This window comes from Hippoglossus stenolepis, chromosome 19 (assembly GCF_022539355.2).
Source record: "Hippoglossus stenolepis isolate QCI-W04-F060 chromosome 19, HSTE1.2, whole genome shotgun sequence".
NCBI classification, from domain to species: domain Eukaryota; kingdom Metazoa; phylum Chordata; class Actinopteri; order Pleuronectiformes; family Pleuronectidae; genus Hippoglossus; species Hippoglossus stenolepis.
In genome coordinates, this window is record NC_061501.1 from 4,338,779 (window position 1) to 4,365,701 (window position 26,923).

The following is a 26,923-nucleotide window of genomic DNA, read 5'->3' on the forward strand; positions in this document are numbered from 1 at the left end:
TGTGTAATGTAATTTGGTGTGGGGTTGATTGGATTTAAGGGCTTTGGGGGAGGTATGTGTTCTACTGAGTGCCACAAGATAAAAGTCTTACTCTCCCTTACTCCTCCATAGCATGTACTATCTACCTATGCAAGCACAGAGTTGGCTGTATACACATGAATCATATAAATAAGCCAGACATCTTTGAGATGTCTTTTGATTTTTGTGTGACATACATTTAGATTTTCCATATGTGATGCTGGAAGATGTACATTTGAAAATTAGGTGTGTCTAGTAATCCCAAAAAGGGATGAGACCAATGCCCTGTCATGTAACAGAAATAATATATGGATGTATGTAAGTACTCTGCTGAAGTTTAAAGAGTCCAACTTAAGACAAGGACAAATGAGTTACTGTCCTCACCCGGCCCTGTCATCACAAACTTGTGATGTTGTGTCCAAAATGTAGAAGCAGAAAGACGTTTCTTTGCAAGTTGAGACAGGAGCAGGACGTGCAGGTGAACTTTGATCTGATTACATTCATCTCATAGAGGAGGCCTGAGCTCCCTGTCTGGAGTGGAAACAGAAGACCACCAGCAGAGGGCACAAGTTAAAATTATGTTTTTAACGTCCCTCTTTAACCCACATACTGTGACTGCCCACTGGTGGACCTTGGAGGTATTGCAGGTGGGCTGAAAACAATCTAACATTTAGCAAATTTATCATTTATTTGAAAAATAAAAGTAGAAAATGTCTCAAAGTATGATTTCTAATATTGTTATACACATTCTGATGTTATTGGGGTCAAATTTTTGGGTGAATGTTGAGATTGAGAGTATGATTATTCATTGGTTTCAAGGACAATATTTTATTGCACACTCACATTTATATAACAGATTCGTGTATGTGTGGGAATCAAATGTTGTGCAGAATTTTAAAGTTGTGGATCCGCTTCACTAGTGAGAGTTAATGCATCTAAAAGGACTTTATTTTGTAAACACTGACTGAACCGTCAGTCATTTTAAAACACTTGTATTTAAAATGGGACCAGACAAACCACAAGGTAAAAGGCACCGTCACAAACCCAAGAACAACGTGGCCCTGGAGAGGCATATTTTATTTCACTTGTCAATATACTTCAGGAAACAATATACAAAGCAATGATGTGGTCACCTTTACTGAATGTGTGGTGCAGTTCAGTTATAGACTCAATAGATAGTATGGTGGAACAAAAAGAAGAAAAAAACCCCCAGCTTTGCAGCAAACGACCCTGCCCCTCATCAGTGGAGACCAAACAAATCAGAGAGGGATGGGACGTGCTACAAAAACAACCCTGTGCGTTAAGGTGCTTGTTGAAGATCTTTTAGTCGTCGGTTCAAACAGGAGAAAAAAGAAAATGTAGGATTTTTCCAGGTGAATGAGGTTTAAGACTTTCAACAAGGCACTAGCGTATGATCCAAACTTAATATTCCAATAAAATAACCAGTGCTCGCTTTAGTTTAATATGTTTATTACAATACATACATTTCACATTTGACCTTGTGACCTCTTGTTGCCCTGCGCTGACTGAGGTGATCCACGTCACGTCTGTGAAACACCACTCCTGAACCGGGTGCAAATGAGAATGGATATCATCGTGATGGACTGTTTGTCACTACAACTGTTTATAAATAAAAACCTTTTTTCAATTCTGCGGCCTCTTAAAACTTCACTTGTTATGTTAGCGACTGTACAAAGGAATGAACCAGTGGTAACACCTCAGCTTAAAAAGTCAGAGGGGGAAAAAACGAGGAACAATAAATGCTGGAACACAAACAAAACAGAAAGAACAGGGTGTTAAGTGTTGGTGTCTCAGGCTACAGCCATACTCCTACGTTTTTGTTTGAAAACAGCCAAATCTGTTTTAATTCCCCATCCATACCAACACGTCTGAAAACGCACATCACGTGACCACTTGCGTACACTGGGCATGCGCGTGCCAGCGTAAACAGGAAGTACTTGAATAATAGCTTGTCTCTCTTGTAAAATGCAGAATGTAACCGCATTACAGCTGTTGGCAATGACAACAAGATCAGCAAGATGTTTTCTTCCAGAAGGGGGCCAGGTGATAGGAGCCTGACGAATCAGTGAAGGCTACGTTGTGACTGAAAAGACCCAATCAGCAAGCGTTTGAGTGTCTATGTCATCGTTTCCACACATCTCAATTTCTGCCCATCCAGGAAAAAAAGAAATGCAGCCCTGGAGTTTTCAAACTTCAACAGGGCCAGCAGCGTTTCCAAACTTCTGCTTAAGCAGCTCTATAACCTCCGGAGTAGCGTGGACGGCAGGCACATCCGTAGCAGAGATGATGCGTTTTCAAATGAAAACATAGTAGTGTAGGTGTAGCCTCAGGAGACGGTGCGGCAGGGCAGGGCTGAGGCCAGGGGAGGGGAATGGTCCAAAGCAGCACGCCATCACATCTCTAACTTATTTTTTTTTTTGTTGATTTTGTGTGTTTTTCTTTTTAAATCAGTCACTCCACCACACCACCAGGCACTGTCTTTTTTTCAGACTGGGAAATGCAGGGCCACCAGAAGCTGCTAATAGATCACTGAACCACAGTGAGCAGTTGGGAATCTTCCTGCAGAGAGGGGACGTTCACCCGCCTGAGCACGTGTGACACTTCACCCAGAGGAAGAGAATCCAGACAGTTGTCAGTTCACCAAGATTTGAGGAAAAGAAGTAATTTGGACACCAGTGTGTTATTATGCTTTATGTTAATAAAATGGCTTCCAACATCCTCCTCCGTTTACATGCAGGCCACACATGCTCACTGGTTCAATGATCTATGAACTGACAGAATGAAGCTTGAAGTCTGCAGACGAGTTAACATGAAGGAAAGGCTAGCTAATGAATGTAGCCGCCTAGGTGTTGATTAGTTTGGATGTCAAAAGCTTTGATAGGCATGGCTTTCCATGGCTTCAATCTACAAAACATATTTACAACATAGATAATAACATCTACAAGAAATCTACATTTTTTTCCGTCGAGGGTTTTTTACAAAAACTTGTAAAATCGCCCCCGCCCTCCCCCTTCTCCCACAGCAGCTCTTCATTTTTTATCCCCCTTGGTTTCCCCCAGCACAACGGTCCAAAGGCGACCCAACTGCAGCTCCTGTGTGTGTGTGTGTGTTAAGACTGGGCTCAAGAGGAGCTGAACAACTGCTCTCTCCACGCCAGCTTCCAACTATGTGCAATGGGTCTCTCCCCCCTCTTTTCCAAAAGCGCTCGCTTCCAACTCCCAACCAGAAGTTCTCAGACCATGAAAGAATTCTGATTCTTCAGCTTTTCGAGTTCTTTGATTTGCTGTCTCAGAAACAGTATCCTGCGGGGAAAGAGACAGAAAGGACAGTGGGCATTAGAGGTTTACGTTACATGTGGACAGGTGTGTGCATGCTTCTCCAGACAAAGTGGGTTCTCACCTTTGCTCACGCAATGTTGCTTGGATTTCACAGACTCTGACCAGAGACCGGAGATTTTTGAGCTCAGTGCAGTTCTCGGACATGCAGATGCTGCCCATGGTGTGTGCCTCTTCACGTAGTCTTGATGCCTTCAAGATCATTTTATGCAACACACAACAATGAGCTTTAATGTGATGCCAAACCAGCCTTTTATTTTCCAATTCAAATCATGTAAATGAAGGTAATGTGTCGACAGAACAAACCTGTTTCTCCGCGTGTTCAGCAGGCCAACCCTGCACATGTTTGATAAGGTTCTCATTGAAGTGGGCAGCGAGGCTGGGGGTGAAGGTGCAGGAGGGCCGGGCTGATGAGACGGTGGGGGGAGCGGAGGCAGAGTTGTGGGCATTGCTGCTGCTGGAGGCAACATGGTTGGGACCCGGGGAGGGACTCCTCTGACTGCTGCAATCAACAATATTGGACAAGAAGATAATCAATGAAAGCTTTTCTATAATCACTGGCTTTTTACAAGTGTATAGCTAATAACTAAATGGAAGAAAAAAGATTTGAAGGCAGTTATACAGCTATACATCTCAGATAGACAGCCATAAGTGTTCCAGTGAAGAAACCTGTTTTCTGAGCATTCAATACCTAATTCCATTTGAACCCGTATCCACACAATGCAAGCTTTCACATCAATGAGTACTTTTGGACCAAGGTAGATTTCCCAAGGTCTTGCTTCTGACACTTACACATCTAAGCAATCAGAACGCATGTTGTTGACAAAGTTTTGAAGCAGTAGAAGAACATTAACTTCCTGCTCGACCCAGTCTGATATTAAATGTATTTGTTGATTTATTCAATATATTTGTCTAAAGCCACTGCTCAGAGGTATTTTTGTCTTGAAGGGAATATGATAGAGTCGACTTGAAGCTAAGCTCAAGCAACAGGCAAAACAAATGTGCACAGCGTTGACTGTTAAACCAATGGGACCTAACTCAAACTAAATACTGAAGGAAAACCTATGATCTTGGTGCCAGCTGTTGCAGCAGTTCTTCAAACTATCTGAACTACGTCCTGAAACAGCTGAAGTGACTGGCAGGCAGCAGAGCAATGAGCGTAGGGATCAGACAGGATCGTCTGTTTTACCTTTGCAAAGGCGCGTTGTAAAGTCTGCGTGTTGTTGCCGCTCATGAGCAAACACCTAGTCTCTAAATGCGGAGTCAGGAGGAAATCATCGGGTGGATTGTATATTTCCTGTGGACTTTTCCTGGAACTACCGGCCTTGGCGGCATTAAAGGCTGACGCCGTTTGCCCGACTGATTGACCGACTTAACCATAAATGGTACCGTGACTGCCCTGAATACAGTATATTATATAGAAACACTGCTATTGAACTACGACATGGACGCTTCTCTTTCTGTTAAGTTGTTGTTTGAGAAGATCCGTGGTGAAATCCGGAGCGGACCATTTTTGTTGCATGTTTTTGCCTCGATTTAACTGGAATGAACTGAATTGTGGTTTGTTTGTTGGGGAGACTGAAACTGACCAACATACATGATTGAACTCAGGATGCTGAGACTGTGGGGAACAAAAAGGTCTTAAAATATTATTATCGTTTATCGCAATTATTTCTGGGACAATATATGTGTGAGTTAGTATGTGACACTAACTGCAAGGAGTAAGAAGAGTCGATTAGCTGATTAAACTAATCAGCAAATATTTGGATATCAATTAACTGATCGAGCTACTTTGAGGCAACATGTCAGCTTCTTCTGCAAATTTTAACATCTAAGGAACCTAGAATTCACTAAAACATTATTACTCAGTATTAGGGATGTAACAATCCTGAAACACAGATCGAAATCACATCCACTATTTCGGATTGCGAACCAGGCATGTTCACCGCAGCAGGTGCAGCCTGTTGAGCTCTCATAACTTTATTGATGTAATAAATATAATATTTTATTCATAATTAATAGCCACATATTCGACTTAGAATAAGTTTTCACATCGGATTGCCGTTCCTGATGCAACCTATGCTCGGGGGAGATGAGGATGGAACCGCTATTAAGATTAAAATGTTCACATCAGATGATATCAAGAATTCTCATGATATATGTTTTCATTTCAGTTCAAAGACTGATATTTGCTCTGAGTGAGGGTTGATGTTACAAACATCTCTACGAGCAGAGAATAACAAACACTTGATAAACAGCAAAACATTTTACAAATCTGAGGTACACCAATATGTATAATACCTCCTTAATGTGCTTGCCCAGTGCACAAATCTTATATCGATGCATATTCAAATTCTGATATATTGATGAAAAGTATACTGCAATATTTTAATTGAAACCGCCACTGTGATGATTATCCATGACTACACGTCATACATACTACACATACTCACAAGATGAAAACACCAGTTAGACAGTCTCACCTGGTAATTACCAGTTAATATTGTCAAACTGACTATATTTATTACCCTGAGCAGAACGAATAAACATCTCAATATATTACGGCTCAAAATATTCCACATACAAATGCGTGACTTCAATGAATGAAAGGAAGCAACTCAGAAAACAGCCCCTCGTTGTTTCATTAATGACCCGCAGATGGTGCCAAAACACTACACAATGAAGTCATCATTCATGAGCTGATGAGAATGGGCTGAGCTGCATTTTGCTACACACAGTATTTCCACTTATGTGCAGAAAAGCACAGTAATACACACCTATGCTTAATTAAAACATTACTCCGCTGGTCAACAACAGATTCTGCTCCTCGCCTCTTTTCTAATGACTCGCACTTAAAGCTGATCTTTATAAAAAGCTGCTGATATAATATTTATGTTCCGGGAAAAATGGGGCCTTGCTTCTTCTGCAATAATGAAGTAAAAACAAAACAACAACCCTGCATTGTGTGAATCTGAGAGAAGTAATTCTCTCCTGTTTGCTGCCTGTGTGTGCGTGTGTGTGTGAGAGAATTGATTATGTACGGTCTCTGCATCTATCCATATATATACGTACGCATCGCAATGCAATCGAAGAAATGATTAATTTCACCACCTCTCTGATGGACAGCACAGAGAATTAGGCAGCCTAAAGAGAAACAGAGTCAGACTAAGCTGCATTAATATAAACTGACACATAACCTTCATGCAGTCACAAGATATTTTCTAGGAAAGAAGACCCATTGACCAAACTGTCCTCAACAGTATCAAAGACTGTCTATTATTATCATTGTTAGTGAATCTTGTTAAACCTCAGCGAGTTGTGAGTTGGTACCTACCCATGGCGATGATGTGTGCGTGGGGAGGCCGTGGGGGCATCATGACTGTGCTGCTTATCGCTGGAGAGGGGATGATGGGATGTGGGCTGAGGATGAGACGCCTGCTTCACTGACTGCGAGCTCACCTGAACGCAACAAGTTAAGACAAAGTTAATCAAATCATGTCCGCTCCACGGGATCAAGACACAAGCTTACTGATGTTAAAAGCACATTTTGTCCAACTGTCCGCAACATTTGTAACAACCCGTCATTTCATTCATAATCTTATTTGAGACCTCAGTCAGTCCACAATACAACACTGTATTTAATATGGAATTCATCTCTATCTAGGACTATTCTCTATGCTACATTTCATCCAACTGGAGATTTCAGACTCACGCCATACACACAATGCCTCAGTGAAGACATACATGTGTGATCTCAGTCACTTTCTTTGCAATGTGGTTCAAGAGAATGTGAGGCCCTGTTCAGACCTGGTATCAACATCCATCCTGAGAGATCTGATCTCAAGTGAAAACCCCTCGGTACATCACTGCACACCTGGTATTAGAATGCGTCTCTACAAGCCTCTCCTGTGATCGGATCTCACTTTCCTGCTCTATTTGAAAATAAACACGTACATTAGGGCTGGGAGATATGGCAAAAATACCAAATCACGATTTCTTTTCAGGCAGGATCATGATCACCGATCTTATCACAATTTGTTTTCATGTTGGTTTTAAAGAATATCTCGCAAGTTACTGGCATCTCGCAAGTTACATGGCAACCAAAGTCATATCCCCATTTAAAAAAAGTACAGCCCAACAAGGTAACAAACATAATAAGGAAAAACCATAACAGACCATTAAGGCCAAAAGATTTTAATCAAGTGAGCAATTCTGCAAAGTATGAACATTCAACAAGAATTTTGGCATGGTTAAGACTTGTATTCTATTACAAGACATTTGCATAAACCCCATCCCAAAATAAACACGGGTTGCAAAAGGTAAACACCACTCAAGTAAAGTGCCCTCTTGCTACTGTACATAACATTAAAGGAACTGGATTTGGAATCAGGCAGCATACTTTTTCACCAAAGTGAACAGAGTACTAGTGCTGGTGCTGGTGCAGAGCTTTCTAACATTTTAGGAACCAGTTTGCTTTTCCATTGGCTACAGCCGCCTTAGAGCCACGACATTACATCAACATATTCGTCACTGTCTCTACACCTCAACTGTATAAATTAACCCACAAACTGGCACTTATTGTTAAATTATTAGTATAAATCATATTAAATTATATATTCATTCATTGATTCAGTCCAACCTGACTCCATCTGTCTGTCTCTCTCTCAGCTGACATCTCTGACCCACTACAGTTGAAATGGCGTATGTCTGTGTCGGAGAGAGAGATAGTGAGAGAGATAAGAGAGCGAGGAGAGTCAGGTTGGGCCGAATCAATTAATTAATATATAACTTAATGTAATGAAATTAAAGTCAATGTCTGAGATTCTGAAGATCTCTAAAAGGCAGATCATAGAGACATTTTAATCGCTTACGATCTAATATCGTCATATCTCACACCTCTAATGTTCATCATTTGTGATCACAAGACCAAATGATATTCTTAGTCAGTCTGATTATACAAATGTGTTTGTTGTTAATGTTTGAGTGTGTTTCTGTGTGAGAAGAGCGAAGGAGAGAATGGAGCCAGGAGGGGCTGAGTGAATAAATGTTTTTATGAAATATGCTTTTTCCCCATTTGAAAGAAAATCAATATGTGACTGTCAGTGTAATATTGTGGGTGTGGACACAAATCAATACAAGCGAAACACTGAGATGTGTAAAAATACTTTGGGATCATTATGAGACTGTAGCGTGTTCTTCATATTTGGCCCAGGACGCAGTCACGTTTACACTGGTGAAAGACTGTGTCCAGATGTGTCACACACCACCTCCGAATGTGGCCTGAGGTTCAGATCTGGTGTTATCATCAGTCCCAAGTGATCGGATCACAGCTGGTCAGTTCTTAGTACAGGTGTAGCTAGTACAAGATACTGCTTCCCCAATGCATCCTGAGATCTACTCTCTCCGACCACATTCGCAGGTGTTCTGATGCATGTGACCACATTGTTTTCATTATGTGAAAGCAAAACCGATCTGGGCCACATCGGGAGGACCAACTACTCAGCTGACGTCCTGTGACCTGCTACAGTTTCATAATAAACCAATCGTATTTTTACCCTTCTCAGTGCCCATGCATTTTTTTTTTAGACAGCGCCACAATATCAAAACTCACCAACACATAATAACTGATACTTAAAATCTTTCTTCACAGCACAGCTACACGAGATTCATTCAGCCCCACCGGACTCGTCTCTCTCTACCTCTCTCGCTCGAACCAACACACAGTCACACACAGACAACTACACACGTATAGGGACATCGGAAGCATTTTAATGCCAGGTGTGAAATGACAAATATAATACTGTCCACTTGTGTTTGGATCTCTCAGGACAGATGTTTTAACCAGGTCTGAACAGAGTCCAAGATGTGCCTGTGTTCAGCATGCACACTACTAGCAAAACCAGCACAACTTCAACAGGCACATCAGGTCTGACAAAACCAAAGAAAGTCTAACGTTACCACAGAGAAGATTTTATGATCACATGAGCCATTTGTTGAGTTGTCCCTGTCATTTTCTCAGAGAAAATGTCCCCAAATCCACACAGCTGGCTACTATAGTCACCCTGCTTGAAACTCTACACCCTTACCAAGGACAATTGGTTTTTAATGTCTTACTTTTAACTGCGAGATGACAGGCTGCGTGCTGAGGAGGGGCTTTAGAGGACCAGCGTTGGTCTGGGGCGTGCTGATCCTCGGAGACACATAGGACCTGGGCGATGAGGCGTCCGATGTTAATGACATTGGTGACTGGTTCGATTGCTGAGCTGCTGGAGACACACAAACAATAAGTCAGACAATATAAAAGGATCAATACAATCATCTAAAAGAAATACTAAACAGGAACATCCCTCTATGAGTAAAAATCTTTACTTTAGCTGTCCTTGTTTCAAAGTCAGTGGGCTGATTTTTTGCTATCAACTTGATCAGTTTATTGAGGTTAACTCTCCTCTAACTCTGCTCACAGCGGTGGAACAGATTCATGTGTACGTGGGCTTCATTTACCTTGGTTGGAGAGTTGTGCAGCTTGAGAGAGGATAGTAGTGATATTGAAAGCCGATGGTCCAGCAGTGAGGATCTTATGGAGCATTGACTGTAATGAAGCTTGTGTGACAGCAGCTGTGAGAACTGTGGAAAGACAAAACACACCGTTACCCTGTGTACAGACATTATTCAACATTTCAGCTCTGTTTGTATATATTTTCATTTTCAATAATATCTATTTTCTTGTTACTTCCTGTGAGTAACTGTTAAATGTTCACCCTGTATAAACTGAAAACATTGTTTCTTAGAAAGTGTGATTCTCCATTCAAACAGACTGACTCCTTTTTTCTTTGTACTGTTTTCATCGGATAGATGTCAATTCACGGCCAAATTGAGAACATGCCAGTATAACCAGTTAAGTAAAGGTAGAAGCAGCGCGCGCGCGCGCGCACGCGCGCACACGCACACACACACACACACACACAGTCTTGAGTCCGCTCCCTAAATTACAATGTGAAACCAAAATTAACTACATCAAATAAATACAATCTAGCAAAGTCATGAACCTTGGTTCAGACTTTGAGGTGTGAAAACGTCCTGAAGCCATTTTTCAGACATGACCTCAAGGTAAAATCTGGATAATTGGCTACAGAGTTTACGCAGAGTTTTCCTTTCACACATGCACAATGCTGCAGGAGGTTTTCTGCACAGACGAGTTCACAACAGCATCAAATCCTCCGCATTATTCAGACGATTGGTGGAGCAGCCGGGTGCAACAGACAGAGGCAGGAGGTGACGAATCAAATCTGCTGTGTAGATCACGTGATCATGTTTACAGCACCTCGACACCGTCGTCGGCTCTTATCACCTCAAACTCTCTCGACATCTTCGTCAGTGTCTTCTACGTGTGTGTCACTGCATTTTCAAAGGGAGATATTTGTTTTCTTTATTTTTGCGTCTGTTGCGCATAAGAAGCGCCATCAACCCCCCCCAATCGCTCGCAGTGAATCCAGCGGGGATCCATTGCTGTGTTCACACATCGACTTCTCCTGGATTTCTACGGACGTTATGAGAGGAGGTCAGGTGGATAAAGTCCGTAGAAACTGCGGAGCGTCTCACTCAGACACTTGCGTTCACACATGCACTTCCTCCGGAGAAAATACGGAGGATCTGCGGAGTCGAGAGCATGTCTAAAAGCAGCATAAGTGGAGTCAGATTTTCTCCACACCTCAGTTGTTTTTCTTACTCCTTACAGATTCTCCTTCATACCTTTCCTTGATCTCATGGCATTTAACATTGGGGTCGAGGAATAGTGGTTAGGAAAGGAGTTTTTTACTTTGCGACCGCAGCCTCTGTTGTCTTACTGAGTGACTGGACAAAATGTTAATAAGTCAATGAAGTAGAGCTTAAACCTCAGTGCACATGAAGGGGCCCCTCACAGAAAAAATGCTTTAACTTAAAAAACTCATTAACAGTGCCACAATCTGTGGCTGACAAAGTCAAGTGGCTTGTTTGCATGCCCCCCAGCAACAGCCCTCTTAGACAGATCATCTGAATGTGTGTAATTGTATTCCTATATTTACATCTATTGTATGTTGTCACTGTCAGTCTCATCAACTCTGACAGCTTGAACAGCTTTTCTTTTGCCTTAAGACATTTTGAGACACGGTTCTTTTCAAGAATACCCAAGCCATGAAGGATGCTTTATCCACACATTCAGACAGCAATAAAAACAGTGTAGTACTATGCAGATATCAAGTAAAACAGCATACAACACTGTGCTCAGACCAGCTGGTCAGATTATCGTGTCATGAGCCTTTGACACTGAGCAGTCAGAGAAAAAAAGCCAACAGCATTCAAACTGTTTCCATGTAATCACTGCTCATCAAAAACAAACACTGCAGCTATTAGAATACAGACACTCGTGGAATTGTTTGCCTCATGGATCAGCATTTTTCTTACCTTCATTGATTTTCGCCATGTCGACACTGGCATTGTTGAGCTGCAGAGCAGTCTGAAGTGCTGGGAGGAGCTGGCGAAGCAGGTTGGGGTCCTGAAGTAGTGGAGGGGCAGACGACTGCAGGACCGGAGACACAGGCACCGTGGAGGCCGACGATCCAGGGGGCCCTGATGATGGGTTCAAGCCCCCTGAGCCTGAGGATGATGACTGAGACTGGGTGGCATGGGTCGCTGCGGGCTTCTCCACCTGGGTTGACTCTGTGAAGTCAGCAGAGAGGATTTAATTTCAGCAGGCAGAGACAGTCTCACAAATCCATATATAGTTCCTTTTTGATAATATACTGGCCCACAGAATGGACTCAGTCTCAAGCTCACACCCTTATGCTCCATTCAGACCAAAAAAAGTGTGATAAAAGAAAACCCAACTTTGATGTGAACAGAGCCCGTCTCTGTTTTAGATCTTAATTCCCACAGAGTAAAATGTCTGAAATAAAAAACTTGGCTTGTGTTATGTTTTTCTCATGTCATATATAATGCAATAAACTTTCATAAAGCTCGGCCAAGCAAGAGGCATCTTCAAAGGTTTCTGGTCCCACATGAAACTCTTTGACAAGAAGCATGCAGGGTCATTACAGTTTGAGCCACTTTCAACTTTTTTTGACAACCTTGTAATGCAATGCAGCTTCATCTCTCAAACACTGGAGGCCAACCAGGTACAGGAGAGAGCAAATTCTTATTACTTTGTAAAATGTATTACTACAGTTTACCTCTGGATTTCAAATCAATGATATAACAGTTGCCGACGTGCCAACATTCCAGAGTTGTGAAGTCCTGTTTAAGTATTGAGTATTTTGGTATCTGGGATGACTTTAACACATTGATCTTCTACTCAGACTGAACTTCTTGGACCTCATTTTTATTGACCTTCTGGAACCTTGGAAATCATGACCCTTTCTGCGAAGCCCTCTGTGCTGTTTTTACTGCATCATCACAAATTCAAACAGTGTCCATAAGTTCATATGAAATTTAGATTTTTATTATTGATGCTAAAAAGGAATTTAAGCTGTACCAACATGTGGCCTTAATGTTGGAAATATCTGACAAAATATTGTAGTTAAACAAGCATATACTAAATCATATTAAACTGTAGGGTTGGGGTGACCCTTGGTTCAATAAAAGGAAAGGTGAGCCAAATATTGTGATTGTTATTCCAGTTCACCAGCTGCCAAACGAATTACTGCAGTCTTTTGCCAAATGGGCTGCAAATGAAATGACTGTTATTGAGGTTTGTTGTCTTACAGAAAGGTGCATGAGAGAACACAGCTGTTTTCTAAGGTTCTGAGCTTCTAAGGTTCTTTTTTGAAGTTATGCAATTGCATTAAACTAAAGTAATTAAAAAGCTAATTTCAATAAATAAATATGTAATTTGCTGGCCAACATCAGGGATCTTATTGTTTGAATTGTTTTTATAAAACCAGAAGTTGGTTTGTATGTTCTGGTGTAAAGGGGAGAAAAGGGGAAAATAAACTGTGTTGCGTTATTAACTTTATGTCTCCAGCAGTGGAGAAAAGCCTCTCCTCTGAACTAGTACAAAGCCAAATCCCTTTACAAGCGCAGTGCTTATTCAATGAAACAGACAATGGGCAGAGTTATTTTCTTCACTCAGAGTTAAATGAAGTTCTGTGAAGAGCTGAGGTATGTGTTGTTCACAGGTCTCATTTGTCAAAAGGGTCAGTAATCATTTGCAGCTAATTGTTAAACAGTATTCACAAAATGCGTCACCATTGCCTGTAACCAAATGCCTTTTTTGGCATCCGCTGCTCCAATGTCATTTGGTTGCATTTACACAGCTCAGCAAACGTCTCATATTTTGAAAAGATTGATAAAGGAAGAAGAGACTAGGAGTGATTCAAAAGGCACATGTGGAACGAGCACTACAATAGTAACTAGAATCAGCATATAGACAGTTTATTAGGGACAGGCCCGCCACTGCAAAATTGTTGCCGCCGCCACTTCTGGGTTATATTATAGACCCGGTATCCATTCTGTGTTACCCTGCCATATGTCCTCCCTCTACACTCTTCCGCTGACCTGCACTCACTTTACACTTTAACAATAACACCGACACATATGAGAAGCTATTAGAACACATATAGTACTGAAGTTTAGTTTTTGTTTGATTTGCCCGCGGGCTTCTGGGACACGTGTTAAAAACACATCGAAAAAAAAGTTCACCTGCCCCACACACACACGACATTATCGATTAATACCTAAACACAAGTGATCGTGCTTGTTTGTGTGAATTGAAGAGCGACTGGGACGGACGGACGGACGGGCACACTTTTCCCCTGCAGATTATGACACAACGCAGTGTTTGAACTTCATTGTTGCAAAAGAACATAAATTCTGCAGGTTTTTATAAAGATCAGAGCAACGTGTGAGTGATTAGAAAAGAGCAGAAGAACAGAGTGTCTGGTTGACCGGTTGCGCCTGGATGCAGTGGCACTGCCAAGAGGGGCGCTGACAGAGGGACCACCCGGATACATACACAAGCCTTAGTGCATTGATGTGAAATAGTCAAAAATAATATCACTATTGGTTTTAGTATTTATTATGAAGGCCGGACCACCCCCACTGCTAAAAGAAATCCCAGAGGAAAACAACTTGACTTTAGCTTTCCAAAACAAATGAACACTATCCCACTGTGTCGGCAGAATGTCTACTGGCAAAAGGGCGAGTTTATGGACAAGGTTTATTGGCAGCATTTATTATTAGGTATTTAGAAACAAATATTTCATGATTAATGAAATATATTTAATGCCAGGCTTAAGGAACGCTTTATAGAGATCTACAACTGTGTAGCAGAAATGTTCAGCAACAGTTTGCGTGGAATAGACTTCAGTGTTTCCCATCAAATGTTTCAAGCAAAAAAAAAAAAAAAAGGCACAGAGCAGAAAAAATGCAAGGTGCTTAGCAACTATAAGCAAAAAAAACTAACTTGAAAACATTTATATTTTAAAAGTTCTTTGGAGAGAACGCTGCTTTCTTTCATGAGCAACAGAGCCTGGGGGACAGAGATATCCAACTATGGTGTCCTGCCGCTCGCGAGTCACGTTACTTGTGTGTGTGCGCCGTGCGATGAAATCTCTTGCGATGTTAGAGGGGAGTAAGGGGCCTTGCTCAGGGGCACTTAGACAGTGGGATAGGGAGACCTCCAGTCCTCGGCCTTGGACCAGCGATCTTCCAATCCGATGTCCCTCATCTCTAACCACTAGTCCCCCGCCGCTCCCTTATAAATGTATCAAAGAGTTTAAGTCACCTATATTGAGATGTATAATGTGGACATGAAGAATGTGCTTGAACCAAGACAATATGCTTGTATATATTTTCACAACTAGTCAACACTTGGCTCCCAAAACAGAACAACTTCCATTGGTGACCCTTCACAATAAAAGTCCCAAACAGATACACTGCTTATGATGACAGGAAACACAAATTCCCTGACCAACCTTCCACAATAAAGCAATTGAATAAAATAGCTGACATAAATTACTTTTAAATAGCCAAACATTACACTATAAAAACTAACTGGATATAGTTGATGATAATCATAAATATTTCTGTTCATTAGCTATATTATTATCCATCTATTAGCTATATATTGCTTGTTTTGTGTCTTTTTCCTTCTATAGTATCCATAATCGTGTAATCCGTGAAATTTCCTCTGACAATAATCGTGGCACCAATATTTCATATGGTGACATCCCTAGTCATAGCCAACTGGACAACAAGATTTGATGGTCCACTGACAGAGCAGCAGCAACAGCGCAGAACACTATTTTATCTTTAAAAAAAAATAAAAATAAAGATAATCATGAAACTCTGGTGGGGAAGACTAGATTATGGAGGCACAGTTAAGGGGATACACTGTAGCTTATCTGTTTTACTCTGTAGGTGTGTGATGATGGGTGAATCCTCATATTCTTTTGCTTATGCTGCTATTTGTAAAAAGTAAAAGTCAACCCGTGTTATATAAGAATTAAGTGTTGGTATTTGTTTAATGTGTTCAAGACACACGCATTATTAATATCCAAGTCTAAATAAAAATAAAAATGTACATCCCTACTTGGCACCAGTTTAAGTTTGTGTTAGAACGACTAAAGATGAAACAGACCTACACCATCCAGATAAAAGCTATTTCTTCCAAGATTTTGTTCAAAATGTTGACAGATAGACAGCATCACAAACTTATTGAGTAAATACACAATCAACACACTGGACAATATCCAGACTACAATCGTCCCGCAATGAATTCACAGCAATCAGTCATAAAAATTGAACTGAAGCAGGTGACTGCTTCTTTCCCCCCCGTTTTCCTTGTTAATGTAAGGCTGTGAGCAGAGGAGAAAAGCTGTGTGCAACAAGAACTCTACAGAGAGCTGGAGGCGAGTGAATGTCACAATAGTGAGATGAACTTCCAGTGACCTGTTGCTCTGCACTGAAACCTCATCAAGTCAATTAAAAACACAATTCTCATCGTCATCTGTTTTCAGCCAGCTTCAGTTCAACTGCTCACAAACACGTAATATTCTGTGCTGAATCTTACCATAAGCAATTTGTTACACTTCGTTTAATGAGAGCAGACTTGGACTTAAAGGAACCCTCTCACACACGATCATATTATCTCTCGACTGTAAACTCTCCCTGTACAAGACTGTAAAGGATTCAACAGATTTTAGTGTACACCTGCAGTCCTTTGTTTGTAGCCACAGCAGCATGCATGGTTCAGCTGTTTAGTCTCAGTCTTTTGGTAAGCAGTTCCTTAGCATTCATCAGTCAAACGTCAGCTCAACGAGAGTCATCACCGACCAAACAATAACAACAATACTGCTGCTGAGGAGGATTGAGAGGGAGAAAGCTCATCCTTGATGTTTTGGGCAGAGCAAAGAAAATATATGTAATAATAAAGACTTACTGGAACCAGTCGGGGCTGCCGATGCTTGCATAGCCTCCCTTCTGTAGTCCCTGTCTTTGGGAAAACTGTTGACAACCGCAGTCTTTGTTGCCTCTTTTTGCCTCTGCTCTCTGTGAAACACACAAGAATACAGATATTAGCCATGGTTCCAGCCTGACAGTGATTAATATGGGTTTGGGTAAAAGAATTACAGGTACCTCTCAAGCCACTCTTTGGGCTTCTCCCACTGGGACACTTCTGTCCTGCAGTTGTAGTAATATTTCTTTCCAGAGGAGCTGATGTGCTCTGACCAGTCGTCACCAGGTTCGTAGGACTTTAAAAAAAAGAAGAAGCAAATGTTTATGCACACGAGGCAAAGCAGACGGTGTATGTGTGTTCAGAGAGTCTGATGTAAGCTCTTGTAATGTAACCTGAATTGTAGAAGAGAGATTGGGACTTTAAGGCAGTTTGCTTTATCTGGGACAATTTCAGAGGGCACTTTTATCAGGTAGAAAATCTTTATTTAGTTTTTATTTCAGACACAGCTTCAGATTTTTCAGGTAACCAATGTGAAACACTTTTCTCTTTTAAAAAAGGACACTGTATTGTGACTTAGTTCTTGTGCTCAATTCATGCATTTGGTTACCATTTTAGGCTGAGATCCAAGGCTTTTTAGATTGTATAATGTTTCACATTTGTTAAGCTGTCAAGGTCAATTGGAAGGAAAACACTGGCTACAAAAACAGTGTCACTGATCCTTCTCAATTGCAATCTAACAACAGATAAACTCATCGGTTGTTTGGTCCTTTGTGACCATGTATCAAGACAGCAGTGAGGTGGAAATTATGCAATGATTGGATAACTAGATAAAATATATTAAAATGTTAATTAGGTGCATACATTTTGAACAAGCACTACAATAGAAACTAGAATTAGCATAAAGACAGTTTATTAGGGACACCGGGATGCTGTTGAAACTTTTACCTGTAAAATACAATTCGGCAGCACCATAAACTACATCCTCCTACATGACACCTTGAAGAGGGAGGATATACTTTAAGACTGTTCTATCAGATTGCATTAGAGTAAAATGGGTGTACAATCATAAGAGTAAGACAAAAAGTGATTTAATTGGCAATTTTGAAAGAAGCTTTGAATAAAAGCTTTTATATGTTGTTTTGAGTTGTGTTATCTGCAAAACATTTTTAATTAATGACAAGAGAATGACGTAAGGAAAGTTTACCATTAAATAATGTTAGTCCATGCGCACAGTTTTCCTGTGTGAAAGCTTTTCACTAATGCGAAAGCTGTCAAAATACTGAACAACAGCAAACGCAGAGAAACAATTCGAAACAAAAAAAGAAAAGAAAAACATGTTTAGTCCATAGTCTGGCTCCGTGCCAAAGCAGAGGCAACACTTACTGTGTCTGAGGTCTTGCTGGGGTTTGAATGAGAGTTGGAGCTATGAAGGGAGGTGTGGTTGTGAGAATTTTCTTGAGGGGAATAACTGGTTCCTGCAACAAAACACAGCAGAGGATGACACCATCAGTAACAACAGACAACAGTAACATGCTGAGTTCATGGAGATAAAACATCTCATTTATTAATACAACTTCTATTTTAGTTGTTGCTACACCCTTTTGCCGTGCAAAGTATCTCAAGTTTAAAGACGTGTCCCAGAACAAGTCTACCTTCATCACAATAGATCTGAAAACAACGCTGCCACCCATACAGGTAACAAAACAAGCATAGCAATTAGATGGCAAGACTGAACCTGTTTTAGCTCGCTTTATCCTCTCAGCTCTGCCCAACTGTTATTAGAGGCTTCAAGTGTAAGCACTTCCAGATATTTTGACATTTGTAACATTTTCTAGATTGTTTTGGGGATATAATTATGTCAGTGGCTGAAACCACAAAAGGGAAGGCACGCTTGAATGAAAGGCCTCTGGTGGCAAGGTCTTCTCACAAACAGAGAGGACAGACGCACCGAGCACCACGGTCATAGATTTATTGAATTCTATGACCGTAATAATATAAAAATGTTCTTGCTTAAAGTCCATTGTTTGTCGTTAGTGCACTGCGTATTATTTTTAGACAAATGCATTTCCTATGATGCTGCGTTGTAAGGTTTCTCACCTATTTTTAAAACTCTAATAAATTCTGTGGGGTCTCAAACGGGACTCAGAAACCAGCAACAAGCATTCTCAACGTACTCAACGACATATAGATTGTAAACCTGCTCTCACACAGAACTCCAGACATTTCCCTGAACATGTCAGGAGGCGGCTGTATGTGAGAAAGTAAAAGTCTGAATCAGTTGCTCTGGACATTTTCCTGCCAGCCCCCTTGTAAAATATTCAGAAAATGTCCAAGTGAGAATACAGCAGGAAAATTCACAGCCAGCGAGTGGGCGGGATGACGTTTCTAACATGCAACAGACACAAAACCGATACTTAATACAATACAAATACCAAGAGGAGCCATACACATAGCAGACTCTGACAAAGTTTTTAACTTGACAATGAGATTTGAGAGTGTTAATAAGAGCAGACACAAGTGTTGAGGTGCTGCAGTGTTTCCTATTAATTATCTGAACTGTGGCAGCCCTCCATATTCTTAATCGAGTTTCATAATGAACTAAAACATTTCATAACAACATAAGAGATCTCTAATTGCCCTATTTCTATGCTCACGTTATTGTCCACGCAGTCAGACCTCATAGTTTCAGCTGCAGTTGCGTCATGCAATGCAGTTCTTTCTCTTGCACGAGAATTTATCTTTCACTCTGTGTTTTGATAGCATTTTAACAAAGCTACAGAATTTTAACAGTTTGGTTTAATTTTTCAAATCGAATAAGATTCAGCAGTTGTCCTTAGCAAGTGAGTTAAAAAACTCTAAATTTCAGATGAGACCCGTTAACACCTGCTGAAAGCTGAGAATGTAGAAAGATTTTTTCAGCGGCCATCTGGAAGAGACCTGTTACTACAACCCTAAAATGAATGCGCTGCACAAATAAAAAAATGTTACATTCATGCATCTGTTGCATTGAAAAAACAGATTGCCTACTTTGCACACCGGATTTGTTTAACGAGGTACTAGCTCCAGATACTGGATCAAATCATTTTAAGCTATAAGATGGCAGAACTCCTCAATGAAATTCTACATCACATACATTTGACATAAAGCAGCTTATAATGTTAGCATAATACCAGTGTAAGCACAAAACTGCTTTATATGCATCTAGTAGAAAGAGGAACATTCACTTGGAGATGTATTTTTTCACATCTGATGGGTCTTCACTCGCCTTTGTGCTCTGTTTTTGTCTTCACCAATCCCTGAGAAATAGCAGCTAAATGCTTTGATATGTTTGCTTGCTGTTCTCTGTCTGTCAGTTAACTGTTTGGTGCTCGGCGAGAAGCGTACACAGTCAGCCGCCTGCTGCGACTGGAGACAGGACTGATGACAGCAAAGGGTCTACCACGACAGTACAGTAAAGCAGTTGGCCAGAAAACCAACACAATGAGCTGAAGATGCAGAACCTCCTCATAGAGCTGTAGGGGGATTGCAGAGTTGAGTGATCATTCTTTGCAGATACATCACTACAGGAAACTTCTTTAACATCACAGATAGTCATTTGATCTATTGGTCACGTACACAACAAGTTTCAAATAGAGACAGCGATACTAAGCAGCATCTCTGACGCCCTGTTTAGAGATGTGGTAGGATCTGCCATAGTCTCATTTGTCCTGCCGCAGTTTAATCACAATTCCATTTTTTAAACTCTTTTCATTATAACAAAAGATCAGACTTTTTGTCATATTGTTTCAGTATAGAGCCGCGTGCAGTGCTCTTTGCCATGCTGTTGCTCTCTCACACACAGACACACTGACCTTCTGTCAGTCAGACCGACCATCGATAGCAACGGGATCAGTCCGGCCACATCAATGGCAGACCTCGGTGTGACACCTACTATCTTGTCATGCTGGTAAAAATAAGAGTTTACACTATGTGCATGTTCACAATAAATCACCTCAGTCCTCAGAATAGTGGACAGCTCGTCTGTTTTTATTAAAATAAGAACCATGTCCACATGGGGCTGGGCGATAAAACGATAAAGTTAATTGTCCCTATAACTTTTCCTCGATAGAAGTATAAGACATAGTCGATAGAACTCATTCCATCCATGTTTTGACAGACAACCCGAACAGCCAATGATAATGAGAATAGCGCCGCACCGAACCAATCATGTGGCTGGAATAGAGTTACAGCCACGTCAGGTTACGTTGGCGCACACAGCACAGAGTGTAGGAGCAGCAGCCGGCAGCAGCACATGTGCCAATGTTTGGGTTACTTCATAAAGGTGGACGACTCTGCATCGATGCAGTGACTGAACATAATCGATTCATGTTTTCTGCTACATTCATTGTTTTAGCGGTTTTCCTACGCTGCATAATTATAACCACCGCTGCTCCAGGATCAGGACAGCAGCTATTAAAAGGTCCGGTCGTCCTGTGTCAGAGTCTCCTGTCTGAGTCTGCTTCCTCCTCACTCCCCCTCTGACCTGCACTCACTTTAACATTAAACACGAGTTTCTGAGACTCATGTTAAAACCTGCTACACAACACGAGATGTAACGTGCACAGACAGGACATCAGGGTTAAAGTGACGGAACTATTCGGATTCATGATCCAACACCATCGATCAATAACTAGATAAATGTGATCAGTTAGTGTGTGAAGAGGGACAGAGACGAGCAGACACACACTCCTGCAGACAGAAGAGAAGTTCTTCCTGTAGATGTGTTTTAACTTCAGTGTTGCAGAAGAAGCGACGCCCCGTTTATCCAGGAACAGAAATATGAATTCAGCAGGTTTTTATAAAGATCAGTTCAACATCTGAGTGATTAGAAAACATCAGAGGAGTAGAGTCACTTGTTGACCTGCGCAGAGTAATGTGCCGCAGTGCAGTGACGCTGATTTGATTTATCGACTGATGTGAAGAAAAAAATCATTGTGTTAAGATTTTTCCCCTATGTCCACATGCTGAAAGCTTCAGTACACTTTACAGTGTTTCCCATATATTGATTTATTTGGGACCACTATCACAATATTAACACTGACTGTCAAATATTGATTTCTACTTTACCATTAGTAAAAGATTGTTTCACTGTGAAGTTTTTTAGTATCTTCCATTTTCTGTTCCACTTATTTACAAATTCTCTGGCGACTGTTTACTTCAGAACAATGGCAAGTGTTATCATGTTGGAGTTGGAGCTGATAGATGTTACTTTTTCTGCAACGAAGAAAAGAAAGATGTCAGAGGAGCTGGTCGGTACGACCACTAAACCGAGCAAGGAGAAGCAAGAGATTCCACAAATACTGTCTGCCGGAAATGTGATGCTACCAAGTGGCCCAATCACAGCTCTTGTAGTCTGCGTCGCTTCAACGCGCGGTTATATTTTTGGGGAGGTGCACGTCAGGGTTCTGCGTAGGGTACAACGGAGCTACGGTGTGGATTTGACACAAGTATTAATTGGACTTTCAAGCTGTCCACTAATGATCACATCACTTGGTCTGACTGATCTGTTGTTACATTTTTGACTGAGCTTAATTTGGAAAATGGATGATACATTTTGGCAGATAATGGTAATATTTACTCTAGACCTCGATGCAACAATGTGTATATTCTGTTTTACTAATTATCTTTACTTGAATAGTAATAAACAGACGTGTGATTTAATGACCCAACAAGCAAATATTGGAAGCTTATACTGATGCTGTCTAAGCCAAAATATAGAAATAAAATAACACCAATTCTTTGGCAACCTCTGCCAGTGCCAGAGTCTGTAACCTTAGACACAACATCAACCTCAAATATCTGAAAATAAAAACACAAAATGTTGTCTTTTAAAATCTTTGAACCAATTCCAATAACGTCATTTGTAGACCTCAGGGACATATTCTCAATTTTGTATCAACAAAGTAAGCAACCCCCCAGGCAACATCTCTGTCTCTTGGCAAAAATAACAAATCATCTGTGGATGAACTCAGATGTTGCACACAGAGCAGTAACTCCTGCAATTCAACATTAGTTCTGTAGCTACACAAAATATTGTTTGCCAAACTCAACTCTCGCAAATAAACATACTGGTCTCTGTCAAAGCTTATGCCCCAAATCACAATAAAGCTATCTCATTAACCATAGTTTTGCTACACACATCTGCCCCATCTGTTTTGAGCAATAGTTTGTTTCCTCATGTTTAAGTTAGCTTGCAAAGAAAATCACTGACAATATTTTTTACTAAAACAGATTTAAAGCCATCACCGCTCTATGAGTTTTCAGTGACCATCTGTCCATCTTTGCTAACCTCAAAAAAGACTTCACTTCTAACATACGGTGATGCTGGCAAATGAACAAATTTGGATATAAAACCTATAGCAGGCAAAAAGATAATTATTCCCCCTCACACAATATGGCCTGTCGACACACAAATGCATGGACAGTGTGCATGTTGTTAATTTTCATGAAAAGTTCACAAAACATCTAGATTTGTAGTTATTATTATAGAACCCCCAATCAGCTGATGAAAGGTGAGGTTTATTCAACTGGTTAACATAAAACAGGGCTCCAGGCCTTTTCATTTAGTACCAGCACATAATTTAGGTGCACCCAAACATTTCACTGCGCATTTTGGCACCGCAATACCTTTTTTGACAGTTCCAATATATATTGGTAACTTAACTAGGGCTGGGTATCACCACCGATTTCCTAAATGGATTCAATTCTGATTCACAAGGTCTCGATTCAATATCAATTTGGTTAAGGATTTTACTTTGTACAACACCAATATTGCCTGGATATGAAAGAAATTCTCAGAGACCTAAAGCTGTAAACTGAACATGGAAACCTCTCACTTGGTGCAATAGGAATATTGTGGTAGGCCTGTCTCAATAACACATTTTGTTGGACGATATTGTCCCAGGAATTGCGATAAATGATGTTATTATAATTTCCAAACCATTTAAAACACTGTTATAATGATAATATTACAGCATTATCGTGCAAGTACACCCTTTCAAAGAGCAATGAACTTAATTCTATAGAATATTCAGTCTGACATTTGAATTAGAATTAAAAATATCCTAAATAAATACAATATTAACCACACAACCAAAACAATAAAGAAAATTGACTCTGTGGCCCTGTCAACAAAAAAATAGCTCTTGAATAAATATTTGGCTCAGGATATAAGTTACCATCTCGGCAAACTAGATGGGATGGTTATGATTTAGCTTTGTATTGTATTTGGTTAGTGTTCCAGCATTTCACCTAGGGATTGTGTGTGTGTCTTTCATTGTGTTTTAATTCGTGCCACAAACTTTGGAGCGAATCAAACAAACACAAAGTAAACTTCAGTATTGTTCAGGTCATAATAACCTCTGATTAGTGTTTTCTGTTGAAGTGTAAAATGAGCACAGGTCAGCAGGAGTATGGAGAGAGGACGCCCAGACAGGAGACTCTTACACGGTACAAATCAACCGCTGCTTCTGCTCTGATCCTGAAGCAGCGGCAGTAATCATTTTGTCTTTGAGGTCTGTCGCGCAAACCCTGTATTAAACTGTTATTGTCACTACTGCTCGACATTTACCGCCTCTCATCTCTCCTTCACCGTCCGAGTGTCAGTGTGCGAGTGAGTGGGGGCAGGGCCCGCCCCCACTCCTGTGTGTGAGTTTAAAATGCATCTTTGTGAACTACAAATATGTCAGATGCTGCTAAAGTTCAATAGTGCATCCACTTTAGCTGGTGCTTATATGATCCAAGACTACAACTGGAATACTTACTGCATTATAACATCAATAAGCTTTTAGCAGGTTGTACTTATGTTTGCAGATCAAAAATCATAGCTGCAGAGTTATAGTATCAAAGCTCTCATCTGTGTGAATTGTACACTTGTAGGGGTGGGGGGGGACAAAACCTCCCATTTCCTTACATGACAGCATCATCTGAAGTCATTAAATAAGCAATGTGTTGCTTCACTCTGAACCCATTTTATTCTGCACAACCACTGCGTCTCACCTCCATCCCTGTCTCTGGCCCGGTGTGTGTGGACAGCCTTTGCTCTGCTGTGCCCCGTGCTGTCGATGTGTTTGTTTTCAGGACTGTCAGACCTCCGGAGCATTTTGCAAGGAGGAGTGACATCTGAGGATTCTCGCATCTTTTCATGTCGGTGGTCCCCTCCTGGATGGCTCTTCGATGAGTATTTGAGAGTCTGTGGACACACAAATGAAGAAAAACCAACCTCACTACAATCTAGTGTCTTGTATGTACAATGACTTATGTGGTCTCTCAATTAAGTTTCAGCCACTTGTCTAACACCATGTTTGGCTATTTGAAGAGAATATAAAATCAAAGAACACATGAATGAGCGTATTATGTCAGGTATTCATTTGCAGTGTTTATCACATAAGCAGCTAATTATTTATGATCTGTGAGTCATTATATCAATTATTTCTAATGCTCCATTGATGAAGCCATCTTAGCTATGCTGTTTAATAGTCTCTCACTTGAAAACAATGTATGCATCCATACTAATACATTTATAAATTCGGATAAAGACCAAGTAAACATCAAATTGAATACATACGAGTATTGGCAAACTTTATTATCCAATATGTGGATTAAGGCTTTGCATTAATGTATTAGTTTGCAGTTCACATCTCGAGAACTTTGATGTTTGGCGATCCTTGCCAGCTGTATCCCTAAAATGACAGACTGCGGTCAGGCCCTAATCGGACTGGCTAGCAGGCAAGCTAACAGTAACAAGCTAACATTAGCTCTGAGCTGCTATAAAACTCGCCTGTAGCCTCTTCTAAAACCGCTGAGTTCGACGAATACATTGAGTCAGCGTCGTCTTTACCTGACAATATTTACGTTGTGGGATATTTACAGGGCTTGTGCGGCCATTTCGAACACAACCGTGTACTTTTCACGTTATTTTCCGCACTGACTGGGGCCTGCTGTGCTCCCTGGAAGCCTCAGCTCGAGTGTCCATTTTAATCTTATTTGCTGCTAGCTAGCTCGCTAGCAGGCTACGTCAAGCTAACAAGTACCTGATAGGGCTGAGAATCTCTTCGGTCGCACCTGCAAATGGAAAGAAAAACAGCGATGAGTCCAACTTTCAAATGTCAATACTGAAGAACAGTGAGCGGCGCCGCAACTGCGGAGCGGACAAGTTTCCAGACACTTATTTTGGTTTCAGCAAAAATGGCGGATTGTCAAAGCGTAGCTAAGAGGAGAAGGAAAATCTGAATAAGTAAAAAAATAAAAAAAGAAAGGATGTTTACCCATCGCCGAGTCTCGGTTGTTTCCTTGCATACATTACCATCAATGCCGTGTTAGTGTGTTGGGAGTGGGAGGTGAAAGACTGAAAACGGTGCCGTGTTTTTCTCTTGTTGATTCTGCGACCTGGGATCGTCAGTGATTGGAGCCTAGCTTGTGGGTATTTGAATGCTATCGGCAGCGCTGGTCGGAAGAGCGCCCTCACTCAGTCCATCTCCCACTCGCACACTCAGCGTCTCCGGCTGCAGACTGAGCTGCACTGGGGCTGGAGCCTGGGTTGCCACATAACAGGCAGGGGACGGCTGCGTATACACCAACGATCAGCTGAGATGAACCGCACTACGAGCATGTCACCACATCACCGAGGAGGGTTGACTGGATCAACCCTTACAACTGCTTCACAGCATCAATAAGCATATTTACTATAATTACTGTGTCTGCCTTTGTGTTTTTCCTTTTATCAAAAATATATTGACAACTCTGGAAAGTAGTACGTTACCAAAAAAATAAAGGAATACATACATTTAGTATCCAAACTGTCTGGTGCCGGTCAGCGGGAGGTTTTTCTGCCCACACAAATCCAATATCGAAGGAAATAACAAACAAGTACCATCGGCAATGCGGGTTGTGGTACAAACCTGGCAACCTCAACTGCAAATTCTCTACCTCCCCCTTCCGACGAACATCCGGGACACACAGACTGGAGTCACACAGTCTCAACAACTTGTAGACACTATTGCACCGGGTCCACTCTTTTATATTATGTATTTACCATGAAGGTCCACTTTTAATGTCCACAAATACATTTTGCTGTTAG

At 41.0% G+C, this 26,923-nt stretch overlaps 1 protein-coding gene across 3 annotated transcripts; it reads right to left on the reverse strand.

Moving 5' to 3' along the window:
• Positions 1-1,054: 1,054 nt before the first annotated feature.
• On the reverse strand, positions 1,055-26,709 carry waca (WW domain containing adaptor with coiled-coil a). Of its 3 annotated transcripts, none has more exons than XM_035142311.2 (13): positions 26,629-26,709; positions 25,878-25,908; positions 24,844-25,036; positions 18,190-18,281; positions 16,986-17,101; positions 16,789-16,898; positions 11,817-12,071; positions 9,876-9,998; positions 9,489-9,640; positions 6,709-6,833; positions 3,681-3,876; positions 3,439-3,566; positions 1,055-3,341 (listed from the first exon to the last, which is right to left on the reverse strand). In XM_035142311.2, coding segments are annotated over exons 1-13 (1,593 nt in total). In that variant the 5' UTR covers positions 26,631-26,709; the 3' UTR covers positions 1,055-3,271. The 3 variants fall into 3 exon arrangements, with proteins under 3 accessions (XP_034998202.1, XP_034998201.1, XP_034998200.1); XM_035142310.2 differs by lacking the exon at positions 26,629-26,709 and adding an exon at positions 26,112-26,394 and having other exon boundaries at positions 9,489-9,637; XM_035142309.2 differs by lacking the exon at positions 26,629-26,709 and adding an exon at positions 26,112-26,394.
• Between the last annotated feature and the right edge of the window lie 214 nt (positions 26,710-26,923).

Coding starts and splice junctions, on each gene's coding strand:
- waca (XM_035142309.2), bottom strand. CDS start 26,152: ATGGTAATGTATGCAAGGAAACAACCGAGACTCGGCGATGG. Junction 18,282..24,843: donor GGCCAGAGACAGGGATGGAG/GTGAGACGCAGT, acceptor GTTTTGTTGCAG/GAACCAGTTATTCCCCTCAA. Junction 16,899..16,985: donor CCCAAAGAGTGGCTTGAGAG/GTACCTGTAATT, acceptor TGTGTTTCACAG/AGAGCAGAGGCAAAAAGAGG.